The sequence below is a fragment of the Gadus chalcogrammus genome, chromosome 1 (genome assembly GCF_026213295.1).
Source record: "Gadus chalcogrammus isolate NIFS_2021 chromosome 1, NIFS_Gcha_1.0, whole genome shotgun sequence".
NCBI classification, from domain to species: domain Eukaryota; kingdom Metazoa; phylum Chordata; class Actinopteri; order Gadiformes; family Gadidae; genus Gadus; species Gadus chalcogrammus.
In genome coordinates this window covers 13,441,697-13,454,244 of record NC_079412.1, presented here as the reverse complement: position 1 = coordinate 13,454,244, position 12,548 = coordinate 13,441,697, and the positions used below count along the sequence as shown (strand labels likewise).

Sequence of the window (12,548 nt, the reverse complement as noted above, 5' to 3'; positions counted from 1 at the left end):
GGAGAGTGAGTGAGGAGAGGGTGTGAGTGGGTGTGGGAGTGAGTGATGAGAGGGTGGGAGTGTTTGAGGAGAGGGTGTGAGGGAGAGTGTGAGTGTGAGTGAGTGAGTGAGTGAAGGGACGGTGCACGGCGGTTGAACTCTGTGCTCTGTCCGTCGGTCTCACCGTTAGCTCTAGCGGGTCATTGAAGAGGCCGTTGCGCTTGCTGTGGAGGAAGCCGCTGGAGCTGCCCGTCTTGGATATCCGTATCCTGGCCAGCCGCGCTTTCTGCAAAAAGGCCACAGACAACGGAGACAGAGACATTAGTCACAGCACCAAAGCAGCAGAATAGTTCAAAAAACAGGTTTTCACTTTGACAAAAATATGCGTGATCGGAGAACTCCAAACTCATCTGCCAGCCACTATAGCTCATATCACACATCTGCAACTCCAAAACCCACTTTGATAGCACAAGAAGATTCATGGTGACCCCGAGATAATGCAATACAGGCACGGGAACACTGTCTGCCAGACAGCTATAGGAGTAGTGAGCAGTTTGATATAATGTGAATTTCATGGGGCATTGACACTTCGCTCTGTGTTTAAAATGGCGTTTCTTCCATCTCGGGTTCATCTATCATTCTGTTCCCAACGTAGACAACGCCTCGATGCAACGCCTCTGCTTGATTCATTTTCCAAAGATGAAAACAATTAACACATAGAGGAATGTTCAGGTCCCATAATGTTTTTGTATCGGTTTTTCTATGGGTTTTGCAAATGCCAGTGTGTTCCTGTCGGAGTAATCCAACAAGCACTGCCAGTGCTGATGCAAGGCTGATGCATCGTCTCTCTCTGATGCGTTCACTCACTGTTCCTTTGCTCCTCCGAATGAGGCTCTGAGTTGAACAAATAGAAAAAAACAGTACAATAGGAGGAGGAACCAAGAAAGGCAATCCTTCAGAGTGTCTTCCCTCATTGCAAGACAAAATTATATATCTGTCGTGCTGTTACAATTGACTTCAGCAACTCAAAACTTCATGGATTGTGTTCAAAAGTCGTGACCAGGACTGCCTTCATTATATATACTCTTAAGGCTGTGTTTGTGTTTGTGTGTGCATGCCAACTTGTTTGTGGAGTGCTTGCCGGTGTGTGGATGCCCTTGTGTTTCCTCCCGAATGTGCCTGAATGTGCGTGTGGAAGTGGCACCTCTCAGCTACCACATTGTCTTCTTTACACCAGGTACGTGTAACGTGAGTCCCAGGCCTGGCAGAGATCTGCCATTTCCCTGTGAGAGGAAACCGCAGGCGGTGTTTAATGTATGTGTGGCTTGCTCGTCACGCTCAGCCAAGGAGGTAGCAGGCTGCACCCTGGCAGGAAGTGTGTGGAACAGGTAATGGGAGGCGCATGAGTTCCAACCACCCAATCTGGCTAGCAATTGTCCCACGCCCACTGTGAGGTTAAAGCCATACGAGCCTGACCATTTGTCTCTGTTTGTGTGTGTGTGTGTGTGTGTGTGTGTGTGTGTGTGTGTGTGTGTGTGTGTGTGTGTTTGTGTGTGTGTGTGTGTGTGTGTGTGTGTGTGTGTGTGTGTGTGTGTGTGTGTGTGTGTGTGTGTGTGTGTGTGTGTGTGTGTGTGTGTGTGTGTGTGTGTGTGTGTGTGTGGTTGCTTAGAGTGCCAGTGTATGTGCAGATGCACATTTGTTTGTGTGTGTCGGCATGAGCCACCCATGTGTGTGTGTGTATTTATGGCCACACACTTTAATCAACATATATCTACATGGACCACCGTACATCAGCAGGGATTTCTGATGGCTTCCACTCTGAGACCGCTTGAATATGGTAATGTATGCAAATTCGGCCCATCTCTCTATTTGAGTTCCACTTAAACGAGAGGCCATGCAAATTGACCTGGGCTCTGCTAACTCTAGGTTACGCTTGGGGATTTTTAGGCGTTATGCGTGAAGGAAAAGGCCAGGATTTACCAGGCTTTAAAGGCTGGGTTATACAGAGAGACAAACAGACACACGGACATGGGGAAGACAGAGTGGTTCATCTTTACGACTGCACCAAATTGCTTGGTTTAGGAAACTGCTGTGCTTAAGTCATTATCGGTTATCCACTGACATTTTCGCTCACTTTCCCTGCGGTCTTCCGCCACCTATAGTTCTTCATGCTGGGACAGTTTGTCCAGAATGCTGTGGGAAAGCCTCTTAACGTATCTGGCTTTCAGCTCGACCAATCCTATCGCCCCTCTGGGGTCAGTGTGCAAACAAGAGACTCTTGATTCCTGTTCTCGTGGTTACAGTTGCCATGCAGCGCAGGGGTAATGGGGGAAGTGTTAAGAACATATCCCGCCAGATTTAATCTACTTGGGCTGTGTGCTGATAGATACTTTGGGGGCTAAGGGGACCCGGCGTCTCAGACCTGTGCACTCAGGCACTGCTCGAGAACCACAACCTCAGCCAGTAGTGCTGCTGGCCAAGCATCATTGAGAGTACACAAGAGAGAGAGATGTTCAATTAACACACAAACACAAACACACACAAACACCCAGAATTATTCTGGATGTAAACAGTACACGCATTCCGACAAAGAGTAACAATTACAGAACAGACAGTTTCCACTTCGCAAACGCAACCACACAAACGCTCTCTCTCTCACACACACACACACGCACGCACGCACGCACGCACGCACGCACGCACGCACGCACGCACGCACGCACGCACGCACGCACGCACGCACGCACGCACGCACGCACGCACGCACGCACGCACGCACGCACGCACGCACGCACGCACGCACGCACGCACGCACGCACGCACGCACGCACACACACACACACACACACACACATGTCAATCTATGATTTAGCTTTCCATTGCTTTCATCATTTTGTTGAAATTGGCAATGAAGGCCAAACGCTAGCTAATATAATTAGGAGGGATATGGATTTGCAGATATGGCAGCTGGTTGGTTTGAAGTCATCACGCAATTTGTATTGATCAGGATCCACCAGCCATAGCAGTGCTTACAGTAATAGCAACCAGAAGTTTTCAAAAGTAAAAAATTTGAATAAATCTCATCAAGAACTGGCTACCACATACGTGTGATGCTGTATGTAGAAAGAGAGACAGAGATGGAGAGAGAGAGCGAGATAGGGAGGGAGAGAAAGCGATAGAGACAGGGAGAAAGAGAAATAAAGAGCAAGAGAGAGAGCGATAGAAGACAAACGGGGAGAGAGGGAGCAAGAGACAGAGAGTCAAGCAGAGAGAAACAAGCAGAGAGAGCAAGCGAGAGAGAGTGAGAGAGCAAGAGACAGATAGAAAGAGAGCGAGAGAGAGATCTCTGCGGGCATTTGAAAGAAGAAAGGCCAGCATGGAGGTCCATCGGGAAGCCAGTGAGTCAAGCATTGATTGTAAGTCAGTCTAATCTTAAAACAGTCAAACTGTGGCTTACATCCAGCTCCCTGAGCAGTGGGGAGCTGACTTGCACAGTCCTGCGACTCCTCCACAATGCACAGAGAGAGAGAAGCAGAAGGAGGAGGGAAGGGAGAAAGCAATTCATTTTTGACAAAGCCGGGTTCCTCCCCTCTTCTGTGGTTGTGCGTGAAAAATTCAGTGGCTGCCCTCTGCCCTCCTTAAGCACCATCAACGACTCCTGCTGTCTCAGCAGGGCCAGAAACATCCTGAAAGACACCACGCACCCCGGCTTCCATCTCTTCAGCCTGTTGCCCTCTGGCAGGCGCTTCAGGTCCATACGTGCCAGAACAAATAGACTCAGGGACAGCTTCTTTCCCAAAGCTGTCACCATATTGAACTCAAATTTGCAATATTAAAAACTGCACTGACTCAAGTCTGAGCTCAAAATGTTTTCTTATTGTCTGTTTGTGGTTCTTTAGTGTGTATTTAAATTGTTTATTTATTTTTACTGTATACAGTGGTCTTTTATATTGTGCTAACTATGTGTGCACTTTTAAGGAGCTGCTCCTTGGATTTCATTGTACTGTGTATAATGACAATTAATGCTTTTTATTTTTCTATTCAAGGGGACATCAGCAGTGAAGTGAACACTAGCAGGCACCTGTTATTGAGGTTGAACACAGTTCAGGACAGAACCAAACCCTCTTAATCTTCTCTCTGTATTAGACGTGTTCGTCTTACCAAGTACTGATTGCTTTATTGATTGTCCAGCAGAGGGAAAGAAAACAGCAGCCAGAGACAAAGGTCACAGTGTGTCTGTGGTTTTGTGTGTGTATAGTCTGACGCTGGTGTGTGCGTGTGTTTGTGGGTAGTTGGGTGTGTGTGGGTGATCTCCCATGACCTATGGACCTTGGTCCAAAACAAAGACAAAAGGATAAAGGACAGAAAAAGAAACAGGGTAGGTTAGGATCTCATGCCTGATACAACAATACAAAATGAAAACTGTATAATACAAATGTGGCCTATAAACCTTATTTCACCATTTATACACGGTTTGCTGCAGGGTACTGATAGAGCTGTTGTGACATGAAATGCCCACCTCATAATCAAAAAACACCATTATTTATGTTAATAGCTTAGTCGTACACAAACCCCTCTCAACGTTAATTATGCACGAGCATGTGGCCTTTTGTGTTCAACAAGTGTCTCCGTGTGATTCAGTGTGTCAGTGCACCAGGGCATCTACCCTGGTGCAGAACTCCAAGGTGGAGAGGACCTTGTAGAAAACCACATGGACATGAAAGAAGACCTGCTGTTCACAGCAGATTCTCCCCTTGGATTCTCCAACTTTGACCTGCTCTTAATAGAGAGAAGGAGCCGCCGTCTGTCCTGCTGTCTGATGACGGCATGCTCTGATCCGTTCTAAAGAGCGGTTGCTCTCTAGAGAACAGCTTGCTGTCCTGAGCGCATGGTTCTGTCCGCCAGAGGGCATCCAAAACCTGGTCGGTGGGTGAGGGGTGTGTGGGCGGTAGGGGAAGGGGGGGGGGGGCTTTCACAGCTGTGCCCAACACAGGTTATTTCCAGGTCGTTACCAGGGTTGTAAAACAGGGCATATCGGTCTTATCGAGAAGCGTTTGTTCGCCCCCAAGCACGAATCAGAAATTTGCCATTAGAGGTATCTGAGCGAATTCTCAAGTACATATGGAGCGATGAACTCACTGATGTATAACCTCTGTTCCAGCATAGAGATGAGCTGCAGTGGCTCGCCTGCAGGTATGGAGTATCATGAGTGTTTGGTATAGATGGTGTGTCTGAGAGTGTAAAGGGGGTGGTATAGAGAGATAGATGGATAGACCCGGGCTTTCTCTTGACCGCTGCCCAGATGGACGGAGCCTAATTGTGATGGGAGTGCAGCACAACTAACGATTAGACCGCAGGAATGAAGATGGAGGCAGACAGGATGGGAGGAAGAGGAGGATGGATCAGGAAAGGGGGAGGAGGGGGGTGCCGAGGATAAAGTAGAGTAGATGCCAATGGGAGGATGAGAGGCAGGATAGGAAGGTGGAGAGAAGGGGAATGGCAAGGAGAGGACAGGGGGAGAAAGGCAGGTCGGACGTGCTGGAAATACTAACGTGTCATCCCCTTCCTGATCTGCCTTTGTTTTCCCCTGCAATCGTCAATCCACACTCCCCTGCCTCACGCACCCAGATAAGCTTCTTCTATTTCCGAAATCCTTATAAAACATCACAGTATTCCTCCAAACCGCTTAAGAATGTTAATGTAAATGAGTGTAGTAGATAAACTATGTCCAACAAATGATGTTATCTTGCTCAGGGCGACTCTCCAGTGGCACGTCTTAAATAAGTGGTTCCCAACCTTGTTGTGGCTGTGACCACATTCCTAGCTCTGAGAATTTTTGCGTCCCCATGCCTGAACTTTGGTGCATCTGCGTCCAAACAAATTGTATTTACCCGAGCAACAGTTGCCGGTAATATCAACGTCCTAGCGAAGGTAATCACATCGCTCCACTACACACACTATGGGATGAGTAGTGGTTTGCTTGTGGCTATAAATAAGTCTGTAGTACAGGACGTCAATTTTAACTTAAAAAAACTAAATTATTATCAAAGGTCTGCTAATAATAGATCATCAACTATCTATACCTAGTGTTGCAATCTCCTACAACTTCATATGCATATCAGGGGTCTCAAAGCGGGGTGCAGCCCCCAAGGGGGGGAACCACTTTCCTTAATGGTCTGGTTTTACGGTTGAGAATGTCACGTGTCAATAAAGTTTGGTAGCATTAAATAACAATATGCGCTACATAGTGGGGCCTAATGGGGCGTTGAATAATAGGGCACGCCTGAACACTTTATGTCTTTGGTGGCGGGAACATTAAGCATCGTGAGCTGTCATTGGCGGTGACAGAAGCACTGAGGGAAAGAACAAGATGAAAGGTTAATGAATCGTCGATTACATACACTCTGTCCATTTGCAGTGAGTTTGGCAAATGTCCTATGCTTCTTGATTGGCTCGTCCGTTGGGAACTTGAACACTTGGGCTACAAAGCGGCCATTTCAAAGGCTATCTCAGACATTGTGTGAAAGGAGAAGCTGATGAAATGGTGCATTGCTTTAACACTAACTGGCTAATAAAATAATTGAACCGATCGCTAATCACAGTAAAACATTGAGTCGAAAATGAACCTGCTCCTGCCATTATCTTGGTTTTATTATCATTTCCGGTGTGTCAATATTAATAAAACAAGCCAGCGGAAATATTAAAATGGGCTTAATCTTCCGGCAAACGAAATTGAATGGCATATCCATTAAGCAGCTGTCCATGTTGTTTTATGTGTTGATAAAGGCTCTGCCCAGAGCCTGTAGAAGACCATCTATCGGCTGGAATTGTAGAAGTAAAAATTTGTTCCATAATGCGCACCAAGAGAAGTCAGAGTGCTTTTCAATGAGTTTCATATTTTCAAACTAAGTGTTGAAAATGAAGAGTTGTCAGAAGGCGGCAAAGAGAGGGACAGAGAATTAAAGCTGCTTGGGATGGTGCATTGCAGTCTGTGTAGACCGAGGAACACATAGATAGACCAGACCAAGGTCAGGTCTAAACAGATAGCAAACAAGGGGAGAAAACACACACGCACACACACACACAGTCACACACACACATACACAAAAAACAAACACACACACAAACACACACACAAACACACACACAAACACACACACACAAACAGACTCACAGACTAACACACACACACACACACACACACACACACACACACACACACACACACACACACACACACACACACACACACACGCACACACACACACACACACACACACACACACGCACACAGACCCTCACAAAACATTCACACGTCTTCCTTTTAGCCAACTGCTCATTTGGGTGAAAGCTATTTCAGGAATGAACACAACATTAGTACACGCATACCCTCCAGCCCTCCCTTGTTGCATTCTACCCTTCTCCCCATTCACACCCTCCTTGCATTCACCTTCCTCCTTAACCCCCTTACCTATCTCCCTCAAACACACTCAGAGACACACACACACACACACACACAATCCACTGCACCTCACCTGTTCCACCCCTTTGAAACCGGTAATCTACATAATGTTCTTTCAGTGTGTCTCCCCCCTCACACACACAGACACACACATACACACACACAACCGTGCACTCAGGGTGGGTTTCCCTGTCTGAAGAGAACTGTGTTCACCATGATCACTGCACAAGGTTAGGCGTAGTTAAGACTTGGCCAGCGGTGGTCAACACCACAGATGAACCACGAGCACTTGGAACGGGTTTACTACAGCCTGTGCCCTGGCATTGAGATTAATGAATGTAATTAGAGACAGAGGGAGAGAGCATGGGTGCGAGAGTGGGAGAGAGAGAGAGCGAGAGCGAGAAAGAGAGAGCAAGCGAGAGAGAGAGAGAGAGAGAGCGAGAGCGAGAGGGCCATAATAAATGAATGAATGCTGAAATGGAAGTGCAGCAAATAAACATGATTAAAAGGAAAATAGATGAACGAGATTAATGCATTATAGAAGGGGAAAAAAAGGAAGGCGTGGGGACTGGTGGAGAACAGGACTGAACAACACATCCTGAACATATAAAGGCTGTTTAAATGTCTCAAGCTCTAAACGAACCCATCAGAATTTGCCTAATGCCTTCCCAGGAGACGACACATTCAACATCCCCTGACACAGCAGAGGCAGTGGCGCTCCCTCCCTGGGACTGGGACTAGCAGCCAAACTGTGCATTCATACCCGGTGATGCAGCTGCACTGCTTGGCTCACGGACACACCACTACCAATCACATTTGGCCTTTTAAAAAAACAAACCCATTTGCATATGTCGCTACGCACTGCCGGAGTGAATAAACACACCGGCGAGTGGTTACGCCAGACTCCCTCCTCTCAGAGTGTCCTCGTGGAAACAAAACACACACCACATCCAAGTCTCCCGGAAAGCTGTAAAAACCTGGACGTTTACCAAATACACTCTCCAATAAGTCATCTTTGAGATGTGAGAGTCAACGTTTGAGGTGTCACGTACAACAGGTGCCAGGTCGTTACGTAGGGAAGTGTTTGGGGGATCAGAAGGCCACTTTGGTGCGCTCAAATGGGCTCGTTTCTGGGGAAGTTCACACCCCATCAAGTTCTCATCAAGTAACGGAGTGCATGAATGAGTATTCGGGAGGCGGTACTTGTGCTTACAGCGTTAGGTGTGTGAGTGAGAGCGGTTGAGAAAGAGTGTAACAAAACGCATCACTGGCCTGGCCCCCTGCTGCGAAGTGTGAGGCCTCTGGCGGTTCCTCCGGGCGATTCCATTACATGGCTAATTAAGAGCCCTGTAATACTAGAGATAGTTCCACACCGTCAACAGCAATGGCCAAAAGGAACACACACACACACACACACACACACACACACACACACACACACACACACACACACACACACACACACACACACACACACACAGAGACGGCTCATCCTGTATGACGAGGTCGAGTGTTGAGTCGTTGCTATGGTCACGCTCCATACTCCACCCACGGTGACAATAGTGTTGTATCAGTTTAGCACGACATGGGTTAGGCATTTGCACACTTTAACCAAACATGCATATTTGTGTGTGTGTGAGTGTGTAAGTGATATGCAATGTTGGTTAATGCAAAGCATGAACTTAACATTGTAGGTTTAACGTAATTTTTCTACATAAAGCTTACATCGACTTTGGCTGCAATGTTGTATATGAATGTCATGGAAACTATGCCATGTCTCCCTAAGCTTTTTCCTCAGCGGTTAATATTGTCCAGGGTTCTGCTGCTCACCACAGTATAAAGCTGTCACGTTGGCCTTGTCCAGACCTGTATCTTAGAATCAAAAACATCCAGATAGTGTCTGAAACGGCTGGCGTAAATTGGGTCAAATGAAGGATGTTTCTGTCCTTTCTGAACAGATTGTAATACATTTAAGAAACATTCACAGCCTTGCCCTCCGAGCGTGATCGGATCAACCGAGACACCTTTCAACAGCCAATGTGAACACACTGCTTCACGGTTTTCAGTACGGCTCATTGAAACAAGGTTGAAGGTTGGTGGTGAAGCATGAATCATGACGTTTCTTTCCTTGACACCAACATGAGTCAACGCACCTCACACACAGCCTCCCTGTTTGCAGGAGGACCAGTGAAGCCCTGTGAAGAACTCTCCTCTTTGGGGGAAGATGTCTGGTTCTCCTGTCTGGAAACGTCCAGACGGCGTGCCGACCCACCCTCACATTGCAGCCAGTGGTATAAATAAAACCATGCTCACCTGCATCTTCTGCGCCCGTCGTTTGTCTTGTCTCTGGTTCTGGTGATAGATGCGGCTAAAGTTGGACACGATGACGGGAACTGGCAGGGCAATTACCAGCACCCCACTTAAAGAACAGATGGAGCCGAATATCTTCCCCGCGATCGTCTTGGGGACCATGTCGCCGTACCTGGGATGACGAGGAGAGAGAGAGAGAGAGCGTGAGAGATAGAGAAAGAGGGAGAGAGAGAGGGAGAGAGAGGGAGAGGGAGAGCATGAATAAAATTGTAACTCGTTAACTCGTTAGCTGTAGCGGCTAGAAGCTGAAGTGTGCAGCAGCTGGCAGATCACATCCTCCCATTGAGTCACTGTAAACTAAGAGACCCGTTCACCCATACATGTTTGTTCTCTGGACCGCAACAAATGGATGTTCGTTCAGCTCATGTTCCAAACTACATGTCCATCCCACAGCTAATGGAGGAAAAGTGAGCAGGACAAACTAACGGTCACAACAACCAGCTGACAAAGCTGAGAGCGCCTGAGGTGTACATTGCAAATCGATTGTTGGTGCACTTTCAGTGTGGTGAGGAATTCATCAAAGTTGCCCACAAAACCGGCAAGGTTGCGGTGATCATTTTCTGTCCAAACCCAGTCTGAAATGAATTATTTCGGCTCAGACCCAACACAAGGGCCCCTGAGAGACGGGGCCCTAACCTTCACTTGTGACGAGTATTGTACACACTCCAGCATGTTATTCAACGCAGAGAGACTATTAACCTTTCAGAGTGGAAAAAGGCGGGGGGGCCGCGAGGCACGCCCTGAATGCCATGGGCGTCTCTTAAAAGTCATTAAGTCCATTGGACGTGAAATATTTGCAAGTCAAAAGCAATTGCGTCTGAAGCTTGGAAGACAGAAAACACAATTAAAATGGACATATTAGATCAGTCTTCTTCCGAGAATGAGGCTGTACTGTCAGGGAGGGAGGGGGAGGTTGAGAGGGAGGGGGAGGACGAGAGGGCAAGGGACGTGGAGGATGAGAGGGAAAGAGAGAGTGAGAGAGGGAGAGAGAGAAAGAGAGAGAGAGAGAGAGAGAGAGAGAGAGAGAGAGAGAGAGGGAAGGAGAGAAATCTCTGAGACTAGAGAATGGCTCGGAAAGGAAAAGGTACATTTGCCGAAATGCTTCTAATGAGATTCGTTTCACATTTACTCCTGAAACGTGGTGGGGATTTGATTTAAGTTCCAGTGGCTGCTGCAGGAAGGAAGTTTGAGGTGAAGTTATTTTGGAACAGCAGTTGACAGAGTACACATTTTATTCGTAGCCATATAAATGAAATGAACAAAAGACAATCAGTCGTACTTGTTCTTGGATAAAAAGCTTGTATGCAAGATAGAGGCAACCTTTGTTTCGTAGCTTCCTGGCTGAGGGAATGCAATATACAGGATATTATCGTTTCTTCCTTCTTTGATGGCCAAACATACTCATACTCTTCAGTGGTTTCCCTCTGTTTTGTTTGTTGCACAAAGTGTTCCGAACAGTTAACAACATCAAACAGAGAAACTATATACTGCTATATAATGCCTATCTATATATTGTATAACAATATCACAATGATGAATTAACCATAAAAATATGTAGCATTGTAACAAATCGATACATTGTATACCGAGAATGAGAAAGAAAGGAGAGAGGCAGGGGGTGTTACTTATCGATTAGAGACAGTGATTGACAACGTTTAAGGTCAGGTTAGTCTAGCAGCCAGGGTCTTTCAATCTCCAATGAGCTTAGCCTGCATGCTGCACGCCCTCTTGGGCCAGATTCCTCACCCCTACCTGCTGCTGATGGAGCGGCCTCTGTCGGCACTCTCAAAAAGTCGGGAATATACAAAAAGTATTGAAACAATCTGTCAAACAAACACACTCACACGTACACATATGCGTGCACACACATGCGCACACACACTCACACACATACACACACACACACACACACACACACACACACACACACACACACACACACACACACACACACACACACACACACACACACACACACACACACACACACACACACACACACACACACACACAAACATACACATATTGTTTCCAGCAGAAGCCAGAACGGCTGCCAAGTCACTCTGTTTATTTGCCAACAGTTGCTGTCAATATCAAAAGCCCATGGAGCAAAGTCTCCTGTGGCTTCCTCTACGTACCGACTCACGAAAGGGGCAAAATAGCTGTTAGGCACCGTTTCCTTTTCATCCATGTCATCGGTCATGCACTACTTTCTATGGGATGGGATGGGATTGTGCAAACTGTCCCTTAATACAGCCATCGTGTGTGTTTGTGTGTTTGTGTGTTTATGTGTGCGCATGGGTGTGTCTGCGTACAAGTGTGTGTAAGTGGGAATCATCGTAAATCAACAATATGGGTGCTTTTGTTGCTCGGCTAGATTAGCATATATCTTGAATGTATAGCCATATTTCAAATAGTTAACGTGCGACGTTTTTCTGCAAAAGAGTAACAATGCACCTTAGATGATAGCTTTTGATAGCCTTGAAACAATAAGCTGAGAGGAGACAAAAGGAGATGATGAAAGTCGAACATCATAGCAGGTGGCTCTCACACAAACAAAAGACTGTTGATCTGTGGACTTATTCGAGAATATACTGGAGAGAAAAGTCTTATCCCTCGCAGAGCTGTTATGTTCTTTTGGCCCAAATGAGCCAATAACTATTCCATCAATGGTTACAAAAGCCCCATCCCTACAATGCATTGCTACTTCCACCGCTCGTCAGGATTTCCATTAAGG

The 12,548-nt window shown here is 46.7% G+C and overlaps 1 protein-coding gene across 1 annotated transcript in view; it reads right to left on the bottom strand.

The window, feature by feature from the left end:
- LOC130382630 (potassium voltage-gated channel subfamily D member 3-like) overlaps positions 1-12,548 on the bottom strand; it is a 100,456-nt gene that overhangs the window by 7,575 nt on the left and 80,333 nt on the right. The window contains exons 4-5 of the mRNA XM_056590492.1: positions 9,755-9,923; positions 164-265 (exon numbers count right to left, since the gene is read on the bottom strand). Of these exons, the coding sequence (XP_056446467.1) occupies positions 164-265; positions 9,755-9,923 (271 nt within the window). The remainder of the gene's footprint in view (positions 1-163; positions 266-9,754; positions 9,924-12,548) is intronic.